The following is a 16,213-nucleotide window of genomic DNA, read 5'->3' on the forward strand; positions in this document are numbered from 1 at the left end:
ATTTTGAATAAGTAGCTGGTGTCCTGCAAGGGTTAAACAGTGTTGGTCAAAACATATTACACTTGAAACCCACACAGGGGGGTTGCCTACATATGACCCACTTGCAACTTCTTTTGACCAACAAGGATTTGGGCAGAAAATGGGCACAAAAATGGGCATGGGTCCCAGATATCATTTTGAATAAGTAGCTGGTGTCCTGCAAGGGTTAAACAGCGTTGGTCAAAAAATCTTACACTGGAAACCCGCACAGGGGGGTCACTTACATATAACCCACTTGCCATTTCTTTTGACCAACAAGGATTTGGGCAGAAATAGGGCAGTAAAGTGGGCATGGGTCCCAGAATCATCATTTTGAATAAGTAGCTGGTGTCCTGCAAGGGTTAAACAGCGTTGGTCAAAAAATATTACACTGGAAACCCGCACAGGGGGGTCACTTACATATGACCCACTTGCCATTTCTTTTGACCAACAAGGATTTGGGCAGAAATAGGGCAGTAAAGTGGGCATGGGTCCCAGAATCATCATTTTGAATAAGTAGCTGGTGTCCTGCAAGGGTTAAACAGCGTTGGTCAAAAAATGTTACACTTGGAATCCACACAGGGGGGTCACTTACATATGACCCACTTGCCATTTCTTTTGACCAACAAGGATTTGGGCAGTAATAGGGCAGTAAAGTGGGCATGGGTCCCAGAATCATCATTTTGAATAAGTAGCTGGTGTCCTGCAAGGGTTAAACAGCGTTGGTCAAAAAATCTTACACTGGAAACCCGCACAGGGGGGTCACTTACATATGACCAACTTGCCATTTCTTTTGACCAAAAAGGATTTGGGCAGAAATAGGACAGTAAAGTGGGCATGGGTCCCAGAATCATCATTTTGAATAAGTAGCTGGTGTCCTGCAAGGGTTAAACAGCGTTGGTCAAAAAATATTACACTGGAAACCCGCACAGGGGGGTCACTTACATATGACCCACTTGCCATTTCTTTTGACCAACAAGGATTTGGGCAGAAATAGGGCAGTAAAGTGGGCATAGGTCCCAGATGTCATCATTTTGAATAAGTAGCTGGTGTCCTGCAAGGGTTAAACAGCGTTGGTCAAAAAATGTTACACTTGGAATCCACACAGGGGGGTCAGATACATATGACCCACTTGCCATTTCTTTTGAACAACAAGGATTTTGGCAGTAATAGGGCAGTAAAGTGGGCATGGGTCACAGATGTCATTATTTTGAATAAGTAGCTGGTGTCCTGCAAGGGTTAAACAGTGTTGGTCAAAACATATTACACTTGAAACCCACACAGGGGGGTTGCCTACATATGACCCACTTGCAATTTCTTTTGACCAACAATGATTTGGGCAGAAAATGGGCACAAAAATGGGCATGGGTCCCAGAATCATCATTTTGAATAAGTAGCTGGTGTTCTGCAAGGGTTAAACAGCGTTGGTCAACAAATATTACACTGAAAACCCGCACTAGGGGGTCACTTTCATATCACCCACTTGCCACTTCTTTTGACCAACAAGGATTTGGGCAGAAATAGGGCAGTAAAGTGGGCATAGGTCCCAGATGTCATCATTTTAAATAAGTAGCTGGTGTCCTGCAAGGGTTAAACAGCGTTGGTCAAAAAATGTTACACTGGAAACTCGCACAGGGGGGTCACTTATATATGACCCACTTGCCATTTCTTTTGACCAACGAGGATTTGGGCAGAAATAGGGCAGTAAAGTGGGCATAGGTCCCAGATGTCATCATTTTGAATAAGTAGCTGGTATCCTGCAAGGGTTAAACAGCGTTGGTCAAAAAATTTTACACTTAGAATCCACACAAGGGCATGACTTACATATGACCCACTTGCTATTTCTTTTGACCAACAAGGATTTGGGCAGAAATAGGGCAGTAAAGTGGGCATGGGTCCCAGAATCATCATTTTGAATAAGTAGCTGGTGTCCTGCAAGGGTTAAACAGTGTTGGTCAAAACATATTATACTTGAAACCCACACAGGGGGGTTGCCTACATATGACCCACTTGCAACTTCTTTTGACCAACAAGGATTTGGGCAGAAATAGGGCAGTAAAGTGGGCATGGGTCCCAGAATCATCATTTTGAAAAAGTAGCTGGTGTCCTGCAAGGGTTAAACAGCGTTGGTCAAAAAATATTACACTGGAAACCCGCACAGGGGGGTCACTTACATATGACCCACTTGACATTTCTTTTGACCAAAAAGGATTTGGGCAGAAATAGGGCAGTAAAGTGGGCATGGGTCCCAGAATCATCATTTTGAATAAGTAGCTGGTGTCCTGCAAGGGTTAAACAGCGTTGGTCAAAACATATTACACTGGAAACCCACACAGGGGGGTCACTTACATATGACCCACTTGCCATTTCTTTTGACCAACAAGGATTTGGGCAGAAATAGGGCAGTAAAGTGGGCATGGGTCCCAAAATCATCATTTTGAATAAGTAGCTGGTGTCCTGCAAGGGTTAAACAGCGTTGGTCAAAAAATCTTACACTGGAAACCCGCACAGGGGGGTCACTTACATATGACCCACTTGACATTTCTTTTGACCAACAAGGATTTGGGCAGAAATAGGGCAGTAAAGTGGGCATGGGTCCCAGAATCATCATTTTGAATAAGTAGCTGGTGTTCTGCAAGGGTTAAACAGCGTTGGTCAACAAATATTACACTGAAAACCCGCACTAGGGGGTCACTTACATATCACCCACTTGCCACTTCTTTTGACCAACAAGGATTTGGGCAGAAATAGGGCAGTAAAGTGGGCATAGGTCCCAGATGTCATCATTTTAAATAAGTAGCTGGTGTCCTGCAAGGGTTAAACAGCGTTGGTCAAAAAATGTTACACTGGAAACTCGCACAGGGGGGTCACTTATATATGACCCACTTGCCATTTCTTTTGACCAACGAGGATTTGGGCAGAAATAGGGCAGTAAAGTGGGCATAGGTCCCAGATGTCATCATTTTGAATAAGTAGCTGGTATCCTGCAAGGGTTAAACAGCGTTGGACAAAAAATTTTACACTTAGAATCCACACAAGGGCATGACTTACATATGACCCACTTGCTATTTCTTTTGACCAACAAGGATTTGGGCAGAAATAGGGCAGTAAAGTGGGCATGAGTCCCAGAATCATAATTTTGAATAAGTAGCTGGTGTCCTGCAAGGGTTAAACAGTGTTGGTCAAAACATATTACACTTGAAACCCACACAGGGGGGTTGCCTACATATGACCCACTTGCAACTTCTTTTGACTAACAAGGATTTGGCCAGAAATAGGGCAGTAAAGTGGGCATGGGTCCCAGAATCATCATTTTGAAAAAGTAGCTGGTGTCCTGCAAGGGTTAAACAGCGTTGGTCAAAAAATATTACACTGGAAACCCGCACAGGGGGGTCACTTACATATGACCCACTTGACATTTCTTTTGACCAAAAAGGATTTGGGCAGAAATAGGGCAGTAAAGTGGGCATGGGTCCCAGAATCATCATTTTGAATAAGTAGCTGGTGTCCTGCAAGGGTTAAACAGCGTTGGTCAAAACATATTACACTGGAAACCCACACAGGGGGGTCACTTACATATGACCCACTTGCCATTTCTTTTGACCAACAAGGATTTGGGCAGAAAATGGGCACAAAAATGGGCATGGGTCCCAGATATCATTTTGAATAAGTAGCTGGTGTCCTGCAAGGGTTAAAACGCGTTGGTCAAAAAATGTTACAATTGTAATCCACACAGGGGGATCACTTACATATGACCCACTTGCCATTTCTTTTGACCAACAAGGATTTGGGCAGTAATAGGGCAGTAAAGTGGGCATGGGTCCCAGAATCATCATTTTGAATAAGTAGCTGGTGTCCTGCAAGGGTTAAACAGTGTTGGTCAAAACATATTACACTTGAAACCCACACAGGGGGGTTGCCTACATATGACCCACTTGCAACTTCTTTTGACCAACAAGGATTTGGGCAGAAAATGGGCACAAAAATGGGCATGGGTCCCAGATATCATTTTGAATAAGTAGCTGGTGTCCTGCAAGGGTTAAACAGCGTTGGTCAAAAAATATTACACTGGAAACCCACACAGGGGGGTCACTTACATATGACCCACTTGCCATTTCTTTTGACCAACAAGGATTTGGGCAGAAATAGGGCAGTAAAGTGGGCATGGGTCCCAGAATCATCATTTTGAATAAGTAGCTGGTGTCCTGCAAGGGTTAAACAGCGTTGGTCAAAAAATCTTACACTGGAAACCCGCACAGGGGGGTCACTTACATATGACCCACTTGCCATTTCTTTTGACCAACAAGGATTTGGGCAGAAATAGGGCAGTAAAGTGGGCATGGGTCCCAGAATCATCATTTTGAATAAGTAGCTGGTGTCCTGCAAGGGTTAAACAGCGTTGGACAAAACATATTACACTTGAAACCCACACAGGGGGGTTGCCTACATATGACCCACTTGCAACTTCTTTTGACCAACAAGGATTTGGGCAGAAAATGGGCACAAAAATGGGCATGGGTCCCAGATATCATTTTGAATAAGTAGCTGGTGTCCTGCAAGGGTTAAACAGCGTTGGTCAAAAAAATCTTACACTGGAAACCCGCACAGGGGGGTCACTTACATATAACCCACTTGCCATTTCTTTTGACCAACAAGGATTTGGGCAGAAATAGGGCAGTAAAGTGGGCATGGGTCCCAGAATCATCATTTTGAATAAGTAGCTGGTGTCCTGCAAGGGTTAAACAGCGTTGGTCAAAAAATATTACACTGGAAACCCGCACAGGGGGGTCACTTACATATGACCCACTTGCCATTTCTTTTGACCAACAAGGATTTGGGCAGAAATAGGGCAGTAAAGTGGGCATGGGTCCCAGAATCATCATTTTGAATAAGTAGCTGGTGTCCTGCAAGGGTTAAACAGCGTTGGTCAAAAAATGTTACACTTGGAATCCACACAGGGGGGTCACTTACATATGACCCACTTGCCATTTCTTTTGACCAACAAGGATTTGGGCAGTAATAGGGCAGTAAAGTGGGCATGGGTCCCAGAATCATCATTTTGAATAAGTAGCTGGTGTCCTGCAAGGGTTAAACAGCGTTGGTCAAAAAATCTTACACTGGAAACCCGCACAGGGGGGTCACTTACATATGACCAACTTGCCATTTCTTTTGACCAAAAAGGATTTGGGCAGAAATAGGACAGTAAAGTGGGCATGGGTCCCAGAATCATCATTTTGAATAAGTAGCTGGTGTCCTGCAAGGGTTAAACAGCGTTGGTCAAAAAATATTACACTGGAAACCCGCACAGGGGGGTCACTTACATATGACCCACTTGCCATTTCTTTTGACCAACAAGGATTTGGGCAGAAATAGGGCAGTAAAGTGGGCATGGGTCCCAGAATCATCATTTTGAATAAGTAGCTGGTGTCCTGCAAGGGTTAAACAATGTTGGTCAAAACATATTACACTTGAAACCCACACAGGGGGGTTGCCTACATATGACCCACTTGCAACTTCTTTTGACCAACAAGGATTTGGGCAGAAAATGGGCACAAAAATGGGCATGGGTCCCAGATATCATTTTGAATAAGTAGCTGGTGTCCTGCAAGGGTTAAACAGCGTTGGTCAAAAAATCTTACACTGGAAACCCGCACAAGGGGGGTCACTTACATATAACCCACTTGCCATTTCTTTTGACCAACAAGGATTTGGGCAGAAATAGGGCAGTAAAGTGGGCATGGGTCCCAGAATCATCATTTTTAATAAGTAGCTGGTGTCCTGCAAGGGTTAAACAGCATTGGTCAAAAAATATTACACTGGAAACCCGCACAGGGGGGTCACTTACATATGACCCACTTGCCATTTCTTTTGAACAACAAGGATTTTGGCAGTAATAGGGCAGTAAAGTGGGCATGGGTCCCAGAATCATCATTTTGAATAAGTAGCTGGTGTCCTGCAAGGGTTAAACAGCGTTGGTCAAAAAATGTTACACTTGGAATCCACACAGGGGGGTCAGATACATATGACCCACTTGCCATTTCTTTTGAACAACAAGGATTTTGGCAGTAATAGGGCAGTAAAGTGGGCATGGGTCACAGATGTCATTATTTTGAATAAGTAGCTGGTGTCCTGCAAGGGTTAAACAGTGTTGGTCAAAACATATTACACTTGAAACCCACACAGGGGGGTTGCCTACATATGACCCACTTGCAATTTCTTTTGACCAACAATGATTTGGGCAGAAAATGGGCACAAAAATGGGCATGGGTCCCAGAATCATCATTTTGAAAAAGTAGCTGGTGTCCTGCAAGGGTTAAACAGCGTTGGTCAAAAAATATTACACTGGAAACCCGCACAGGGGGGTCACTTACATATGACCCACTTGCAATTTCTTTTCACCAACGAGGATTTGGGCAGTAATAGGGCAGTAAAGTGGGTATGGGTCACAGATTACATCATTTTGAATAAGTAGCTGGTGTCCTGCAAGGGTTAAACAGCGTTGCTCAAAAGAAATGGCAAGTGGGTCATATGTAAGTGACCCCCCTGTGCGGGTTTCCAGTGTAATATTTGTTGACCAACGCTGTTTAACCCTTGCAGAACACCAGCTACTTATTTAAAATGATGATTCTGGGACCCATGCCCATTTTTGTGCCCATTTTCTGCCCAAATCATTGTTGGTCAAAATAAATTGCAAGTGGGTCATATGTAGGCAACCCCCCTGTGTGGGTTTCAAGTGTAAAATGTTTTGACCAACACTGTTTAACCCTTGCAGGACACCAGCTACTTATTCAAAATAATGACATCTGTGACCCATGCCCACTTTACTGCCCAAATCATTGGTCAAAAGAAATGGCAAGTGGGTCATATGTAAGTGACCCCCCTGTGCGGGTTTCCAGTGTAACATTTTTTGACCAACGCTGTTTAACCCTTGCAGGACTCCAGCTACTTATTCAAAATGATGACATCTGGGACCTATGCCCACTTTACTGCCCTATTACTGCCCAAATCCTTGTTGGTCAAAAGAAATGGCAAGTGGGTCATATGTAAGTGACCCCCCTGTGCGGGTTTCCAGTGTAATTTTTGTTGACCAACGCTGTTTAACCCTTGCAGAACACCAGCTACTTATTCAAAATGATGATTCTGGGACCCATGCCCACTTAAGTGCCCTATTTCTGCCCAAATCCTTGTTGGTCAAAAGAAATGGCAAGTGGGTCATATGTAAGTGACCCCCCTGTGCGGGTTTCCAGTGTAATTTTTGTTGACCAACGCTGTTTAACCCTTGCAGGACACCAGTTACTTATTCAAAATGATGATTCTGTGACCCATGCCCACTTTACTGCCCTATTTCTGCCCAAATCCTTGTTGGTCAAAAGAAATGGCAAGTGGGTCATATGTAAGTGACCGCCCTGTGTGGGTTTCCAGTGTAATATGTTTTGACCAACGCTGTTTAACCCTTGCAGGACACCAGCTACTTATTCAAAATGATGATTCTGGGAACCATGCCCACTTTACTGCCCTATTACTGCCCAAATCCTTGTTGGTCAAAAGAAATGGCAAGTGGGTCATATGTAAGTGACCCCCTTGTGTGAATTCCAAGTGTAACATTTTTTGACCAACGCTGTTTAACCCTTGCAGGACACCAGCTACTTATTCAAAATGATGATTCTGGGACCCATGCCCACTTTACTGCCCTATTTCTGCCAAAATCCTTGTTGGTCAAAGGAAATGTCAAGTGGGTCATATGTAATTGACCCCCCTGTGCGGGTTTCCAGTGTAAGATTTTTTGACCAACGCTGTTTAACCCTTGCAGGACACCAGCTACTTATTCAAAATGATGATTCTGGGACCCATGCCCACTTTACTGCCCTATTACTGCCCAAATCCTTGTTGGTCAAAAGAAAAGGCAAGTGGGTCATATGTAAGTGACCCCCCTGTGTGGATTCCAAGTGTAACATTTTTTGACCAACACTGTTTAACCCTTGCTGGACACCAGCTACTTATTCAAAATGATGATTCTGGGACCCATGCCCACTTTACTGCCCTATTACTGCCCAAATCCTTGTTGGTCAAAAGAAATGGCAAGTGGGTCATATATAAGTGACCTTCCTGTATGAATTCCAAGTGTAACATTTTTTCACCAACGCTGTTTAACCCTTGCAGGACACCAGCTACTTATTCAAAATGATGACATCTGGGACCTATGCCCACTTTAGTGCCCTATTTCTGCCCAAATCCTTGTTGGTCAAAAGAAATGTCAAGTGGGTCATATGTAAGTGACCCCCCTGTGCGGGTTTCCAGTGTAAGATTTTTTGACCAACGCTGTTTAACCCTTGCAGGACACCAGCTACTTATTCAAAATGATGATTCTGGGACCCATGCCCAATTTACTGCCCTATTTCTGCCCAAATCCTTGTTGGTCAAAAGAAATGGCAAGTGGGTCATATGTAAGTGACCCCCCTGTGTGGGTTTCCAGTGTAACATTTTTTGACCAACGCTGTTTAACCCTTGCAGGATACCAGCTACTTTTTCAAAATGATGAATCTGGGACCCATGCCCACTTTACTGCCCAATTTCTGCCCAAATCCTTGTTGGTCAAAAGAAATGTCAAGTGGGTCATATGTAAGTGACCCCCCTGTGCGGGTTTCCAGTGTAAGATTTTTTGACCAACGCTGTTTAACCCTTGCAGGACACCAGCTACTTATTCAAAATGATGATTATGGGACCCATGCCCACTTTACTGCCCTATTTCTGCCCAAATCCTTGTTGGTCAAAAGAAATGTCAAGTGGGTCATATGTAAGTGACCCCCCTGTGCGGGTTTCCAGTGTAAGATTTTTTGACCAACGCTGTTTAACCCTTGCAGGACACCAGCTACTTATTCAAAATGATGATTCTGGGACCCATGCCCACTTTACTGCCTTATTTCTGCCCAAATCCTTGTTGGTCAAAAGAAATGGCAAGTGGGTCATATGTAAGTGACCCCCCTGTGTGGGTTTCCAGTGTAATATTTTTTGACCAACGCTGTTTAACCCTTGCAGGACACCAGCTACTTATTCAAAATGATGATTCTGGGACCCATGCCCACTTTACTGCCCTATTTCTGCCCAAATCCTTGTTGGTCAAAAGAAATGGCAAGTGGGTCATATGTAAGTGACCCCCCTGTGCGGGTTTCCAGTGTAATATTTTTTGACCAACGCTGTTTAACCCTTGCAGGACACCAGCTACTTATTCAAAATGATGAAATCTGGGACCCATGCCCACTTTACTGCCCTATTTCTGCCCAAATCCTTGTTGGTCAAAAGAAATGGCAAGTGGGTCATATGTAAGTGACCCCCCTGTGTGGATTCCAAGTGTAACATTTTTTGACCAACGCTGTTTAACCATTGCAGGACACCAGCTACTTATTCAATATGATGATTCTGGGACCCATGCCCACTTTACTGCCCTATTTCTGCCCAAATCCTTGTTGGTCAAAAGAAATGTCAAGTGGGTCATATGTAAGTGACCCCCCTGTGCGGGTTTCCAGTGTAACATTTTTTGACCAACGCTGTTTAACCCTTGCAGGACACCAGCTACTTATTCAAAATGATGATTCTGTGACCCATGCCCACTTTACTGCCCTATTTCTGCCCAAATCCTTGTTGGTCAAAAGAAATGTCAAGTGGGTCATATGTAAGTGACCCTCCTGTGCGGGTTTCCAGTGTAAGATTTTTTGACCAACGCTGTTTAACCCTTGCAGGACACCAGCTACTTATTCAAAATGATGATTCTGGGACCCATGCCCACTTTACTGCCCTATTTCTGCCCAAATCCTTGTTGGTCAAAAGAAATGTCAAGTGGGTCATATGTAAGTGACCCCCCTGTGTGGGTTTCCAGTGTAACATTTTTTGACCAACGCTGTTTAACCCTTGCAGGATACCAGCTACTTATTCAAAATGATGATTCTGGGACCCATGCCCACTTTACTGCCCTATTTCTGCCGAAATCCTTGTTGGTCAAAAGAAATGTCAAGTGGGTCATATGTAAGTGACCCCCCTGTGCGGGTTTCCAGTGTAAGATTTTTTGACCAACGCTGTTTAACCCTTGCAGGACACCAGCTACTTATTCAAAATGATGATTCTGGGACCCATGCCCACTTTACTGCCCTATTTCTGCCCAAATCCTTGTTGGTCAAAAGAAATGTCAAGTGGGTCATATGTAAGTGACCCCCCTGTGCGGGTTTCCAGTGTAAGATTTTTTGACCAACGCTGTTTAACCCTTGCAGGACACCAGCTACTTATTCAAAATGATGATTCTGGGACCCATGCCCACTTTACTGCCTTATTTCTGCCCAAATCCTTGTTGGTCAAAAGAAATGGCAAGTGGGTCATATGTAAGTGACCCCCCTGTGCGGGTTTCCAGTGTAACATTTTTTGACCAACGCTGTTTAACCCTTGCAGGACACCAGCTACTTATTCAAAATGATGATTCTGTGACCCATGCCCACTTTACTGCCCTATTTCTGCCCAAATCCTTGTTGGTCAAAAGAAATGTCAAGTGGGTCATATGTAAGTGACCCCCCTGTGCGGGTTTCCAGTGTAAAATTTTTTGACCAACGCTGTTTAACCCTTGCAGGACACCAGCTACTTATTCAAAATGATGATTCTGTGACCCATGCCCACTTTACTGCCCTATTTCTGCCCAAATCCTTGTTGGTCAAAAGAAATGTCAAGTGGGTCATATGTAAGTGACCCTCCTGTGCGGGTTTCCAGTGTAAGATTTTTTGACCAACGCTGTTTAACCCTTGCAGGACACCAGCTACTTATTCAAAATGATGATACTGGGACCCATGCCCACTTTACTGCCCTATTTCTGCCCAAATCCTTGTTGGTCAAAAGAAATGGCAAGTGGGTCATATGTAAGTGACCCCCCTGTGTGGGTTTCCAGTGTAATATGTTTTGACCAACGCTGTTTAACCCTTGCAGGACACCAGCTACTTATTCAAAATGATGATTCTGGGACCCATGCCCACTTTACTGCCCTATTTCTGCCCAAATCCTTGTTGGTCAAAAGAAATGGCAAGTGGGTCATATGTAAGTGTGTGGGTTTCCAGTGTAACATTTTTTGACCAACGCTGTTTAACCCTTGCAGGATACCAGCTACTTATTCAAAATGATTATTCTGGGACCCATGCCCACTTTACTGCCCTATTTCTGCCGAAATCCTTGTTGGTCAAAAGAAATGTCAAGTGGGTCATATGTAAGTGACCCCCCTGTGCGGGTTTCCAGTGTAAGATTTTTTGACCAACGCTGTTTAACCCTTGCAGGACACCAGCTACTTATTCAAAATGATGATTCTGGGACCCATGCCCACTTTACTGCCCTATTTCTGCCCAAATCCTTGTTGGTCAAAAGAAATGTCAAGTGGGTCATATGTAAGTGACCCCCCTGTGCGGGTTTCCAGTGTAAGATTTTTTGACCAACGCTGTTTAACCCTTGCAGGACACCAGCTACTTATTCAAAATGATGATTCTGGGACCCATGCCCACTTTACTGCCCTATTTCTGCCCAAATCCTTGTTGGTCAAAAGAAATGTCAAGTGGGTCATATGTAAGTGACCCCCCTGTGCGGGTTTCCAGTGTAACATTTTTTGACCAACGCTGTTTAACCCTTGCAGGACACCAGCTACTTATTTAAAATGATGATTCTGTGACCCATGCCCACTTTACTGCCCTATTTCTGCCCAAATCCTTGTTGGTCAAAAGAAATGTCAAGTGGGTCATATGTAAGTGACCCTCCTGTGCGGGTTTCCAGTGTAAGATTTTTTGACCAACGCTGTTTAACCCTTGCAGGACACCAGCTACTTATTCAAAATGATGATACTGGGACCCATGCCCACTTTACTGCCCTATTTCTGCCCAAATCCTTGTTGGTCAAAAGAAATGGCAAGTGGGTCATATGTAAGTGACCCCCCTGTGTGGGTTTCCAGTGTAATATGTTTTGACCAACGCTGTTTAACCCTTGCAGGACACCAGCTACTTATTCAAAATGATGATTCTGGGACCCATGCCCACTTTACTGCCCTATTTCTGCCCAAATCCTTGTTGGTCAAAAGAAATGGCAAGTGGGTCATATGTAAGTGACCCCCCTGTGTGGGTTTCCAGTGTAACATTTTTTGACCAACGCTGTTTAACCCTTGCAGGACACCAGCTACTTATTCAAAATGATGATTCTGTGACCCATGCCCACTTTACTGCCCTATTTCTGCCCAAATCCTTGTTGGTCAAAAGAAATGTCAAGTGGGTCATATGTAAGTGACCCCCCTGTGCGGGTTTCCAGTGTAAGATTTTTTGACCAACGCTGTTTAACCCTTGCAGGACACCAGCTACTTATTCAAAATGATGATTCTGGGACCCATGCCCACTTTAGTGCCCTATTTCTTCCCAAATCCTTGTTGGTCAAAAGAAATGGCAAGTGGGTCATATGTAAGTGACCCCCCTGTGCGGGTTTCCAGTGTAAGATTTTTTGACCAACGCTGTTTAACCCTTGCAGGACACCAGCTACTTATTCAAAATGATGATTCTGGGACCCATGCCCACTTTACTGCCCTATTTCTGCCCAAATCCTTGTTGGTCAAAAGAAATGGCAAGTGGGTCATATGTAAGTGACCCCCCTGTGTGGGTTTCCAGTGTAATATGTTTTGACCAACGCTGTTTAACCCTTGCAGGACACCAGCTACTTATTCAAAATGATGATTCTGGGACCCATGCCCACTTTACTGCCCTATTTCTGCCCAAATCCGTGTTGGTCAAAAGAAATGGCAAGTGGGTCATATGTAAGTGACCCCCCTGTGTGGGTTTCCAGTGTAATATTTTTTGACCAACGCTGTTTAACCCTTGCAAGACACCAGCTACTTATTCAAAATGATATCTGGGACCCATGCCCATTTTTGTGCCCATTTTCTGCCAAAATCCTTGTTGGTCAAAAGAAATGGCAAGTGGGTCATATGTAAGTGACCCCCCTGTGTGGATTCCAAGTGTAATATGTTTTGACCAACGCTGTTTAACCCTTGCAGGACACCAGCTACTTATTCAAAATAATGACATCTGTGACCCATGCCCACTTTACTGCCCTATTACTGCCCAATTCCTTGTTGGTCAAAAGAAATGGCAAGTGGGTCATATGTAAGTGACCCCCCTGTGTGGGTTTCCAGTGTAATATTTTTTGACCAACGCTGTTTAGCCCTTGCAGGACACCAGCTACTTATTCAAAATGATATCTGGGACCCATGCCCATTTTTGTGCCCATTTTCTGCCCAAATCCTTGTTGGTCAAAAGAAATGGCAAGTGGGTCATATGTAAGTGACCCCCCTGTGTGGATTCCAAGTGTAATATGTTTTGACCAACACTGTTTAACCCTTGCAGGACACCAGCTACTTATTCAAACTAATGACATCTGTGACCCATGCCCACTTTACTGCCCTATTACTGCCCAAATCCTTGTTGGTCAAAAGAAATGGCAAGTGGGTCATATGTAAGTGACCCCCCTGTGTGGGTTTCCAGTGTAATATTTTTTGACCAACGCTGTTTAACCCTTGCAGGACACCAGCTACTTATTCAAAATAATGATTCTGGGACCCATGCCCACTTTACTGCCCTATTTATGCCCAAATCCTTGTTGGTCAAAAGAAATGGCAAGTGGGTCATATGTAAGTGACCCCCCTCTGCGGGTTTCCACTGTAATATTTTTTGACCAACGCTGTTTAACCCTTGCAGGACACCAGCTACTTATTCAAAATGATGAAATCTGGGACCCATGCCCACTTTACTGCCCTATTTCTGCCCAAATCCTTGTTGGTCAAAAGAAATGGCAAGTGGGTCATATGTAAGTGACCCCCCTGTGTGGATTCCAAGTGTAACATTTTTTGACCAATGCTGTTTAACCCTTGCAGGACACCAGCTACTTATTCAAAATGATGAAATCTGGGACCCATGCCCACTTTACTGCCCTATTTCTGCCCAAATCCTTGTTGGTCAAAAGAAATGGCAAGTGGGTCATATGTAAGTGACCCCCCTGTGCGGGTTTCCAGTGAAATATTTTTTGACCAACGCTGTTTAACCCTTGCAGGACACCAGCTACTTATTCAAAATGATGAAATCTGGGACCCATGCCCACTTTACTGCCCTATTTCTGCCCAAATCCTTGTTGGTCAAAAGAAATGGCAAGTGGGTCATATGTAAGTGACCCCCCTGTGTGGATTCCAAGTGTAACATTTTTTGACCAATGCTGTTTAACCCTTGCAGGACACCAGCTACTTATTCAAAATGATGAAATCTGGGACCCATGCCCACTTTACTGCCCTATTTCTGCCCAAATCCTTGTTGGTCAAAAGAAATGGCAAGTGGGTCATATGTAAGTGACCCCCCTGTGTGGATTCCAAGTGTAACATTTTTTGACCAACGCTGTTTAACCCTTGCAGGACACCAGCTACTTATTCAAAATGATGATTCTGGGACCCATGCCCACTTTACTGCCCTATTTATGCCCAAATCCTTGTTGGTCAAAAGAAATGTCAAGTGGGTCATATGTAAGTGACCCCCCTGTGTGGGTTTCCAGTGTAATATTTTTTGACCAACGCTGTTTAACCCTTGCAGGACACCAGCTACTTATTCAAAATGATATCTGGGACCCATGCCCATTTTTGTGCCCATTTTCTGCCCAAATCATTGTTGGTCAAAAGAAATTGCAAGTGGGTCATATGTAGGCAACCCCCCTGTGTTGATTTCTGCAGTCACATTTTTGGTCCATGATTCATTAACCCTTGTAAAAGTGATTGTTCTGAATAAGAAGCTGGAGCTCGAATAAGAAGCTGGAGCTCGAATAAGAAGCTGGAGCTCGAATAAGAAGCTGGCCGAATAAGAAGCCAACTTCAGCCTCGTCTGCTGATGCTGGTTGCCTCGGTAATTCTTAGTCTTCGGCAAGATGTCCGCCTCTTTGTACTGACGTGAAGACAATAAAAAGTGCTTAGTTGAATAAGTCGGTTTTACTCTAGTTCACAGTCACAGTTCTTCTGATAATGGGAAAAAAGACTGCTGATGACGTAGATGCTGCACTGTATGTCTCCATGTAGGTGGCCGCGGTTGTTGTTAGGAGGCCCTGCTGCGTACGTCCGGTGGGATAAGTTAAATCATCGCTCCTGACTGCTAGATCCATCCATTCCACAGGGTTTTCACAGTCAGCTCCGATGCAGATTGTGTGAGACCTCTCCCGGGCGGCGGGCACAGCAGCGTCATGGCTGCAGATACTGTCATTTCCAATGCCCAGGTGGGAGCATCTATATCTTTATTCTTATCTTTGTCTGATGGAAACCGTTAGTTATACTTACCTACCTTCATACAGACCTACCTGTGTGTGTATATATATACTATATATATATATATATATATATATATACCTCTCTTCCCTGCTTACAGTATATTGCCTTACCTGCCTGCATGCACTTTCCTATGCTTACATGCTTATATATGGCCCCACTTGCCTTCATGTACGATCTCTAATTGCTTAAATGTCCCTACTTATCTGTTTAAATGCAGTTAACTTACTGCCTGATTACATGCACCATTTGGTTGGTGTGCCAGCATTATATTGACAGTCATAAGGTAGCTGTCAAAATGTCAACTATAGAAATCTTAGGGGTTCGGATGAAAATTGGGTGTTGATTATGTACCTTTTGACAGCTTTGCTGAGGGTTGTGGTGGGTACTATTTACCTGCCGCCACTTTTCCCTATTGCATACTTAACTGTCCCGCTTTCCGCAAGAACATCCCTTTTTTTGGGCACGTTTCTGCGTCCCGCCCGAGGGAGCTACTTCCTCTCAAAGTTGGGAGGTACGCTTTGAGTTGACATGGATTTGTGCAGGGCTGTGGAGAGAGGCTGCTGTAGATGCAGTTAGCCCTGTCATTGGTTTCTTCCAGCATGATGGGGGGTTGGAGAGAAAAGCTTGCACCCCCCCCCCCCCCCCCCCTTACTCACCCCCCAGGTCTGCCACTGGTGCCCCCTGCCCCATTTGGCCCACGCAGCCACATAAACAAATTTTTTGTTGATATTTTGGAAGGATGGGGCCTTACCACACTGGATTCTCTTCATGATGATGTAGCAGCAGTTATACTTAAGTGTTTATCTCACAGGGGATTATTCTAGTCCATTCTTTCTGACAAAA

General features: G+C 44.3%; 1 protein-coding gene across 1 annotated transcript in view; it reads left to right on the top strand.

Moving 5' to 3' along the window:
• Positions 1 to 15,091: 15,091 nt before the first annotated feature.
• TTC21B (tetratricopeptide repeat domain 21B) overlaps positions 15,092 to 16,213 on the top strand; it is a 110,492-nt gene continuing 109,370 nt past the window's right edge. Inside the window, exon 1 of the mRNA XM_083153910.1 lies at positions 15,092 to 15,318. Within this exon, the coding sequence (XP_083010036.1) occupies positions 15,286 to 15,318 (33 nt within the window). The 5' untranslated portion in view covers positions 15,092 to 15,285. The remainder of the gene's footprint in view (positions 15,319 to 16,213) is intronic.

This window comes from Crinia signifera, chromosome 7 (genome assembly GCF_055691185.1).
Source record: "Crinia signifera chromosome 7, ASM5569118v1, whole genome shotgun sequence".
In the NCBI taxonomy this organism is placed as follows: Eukaryota; Metazoa; Chordata; class Amphibia; order Anura; family Myobatrachidae; genus Crinia; species Crinia signifera.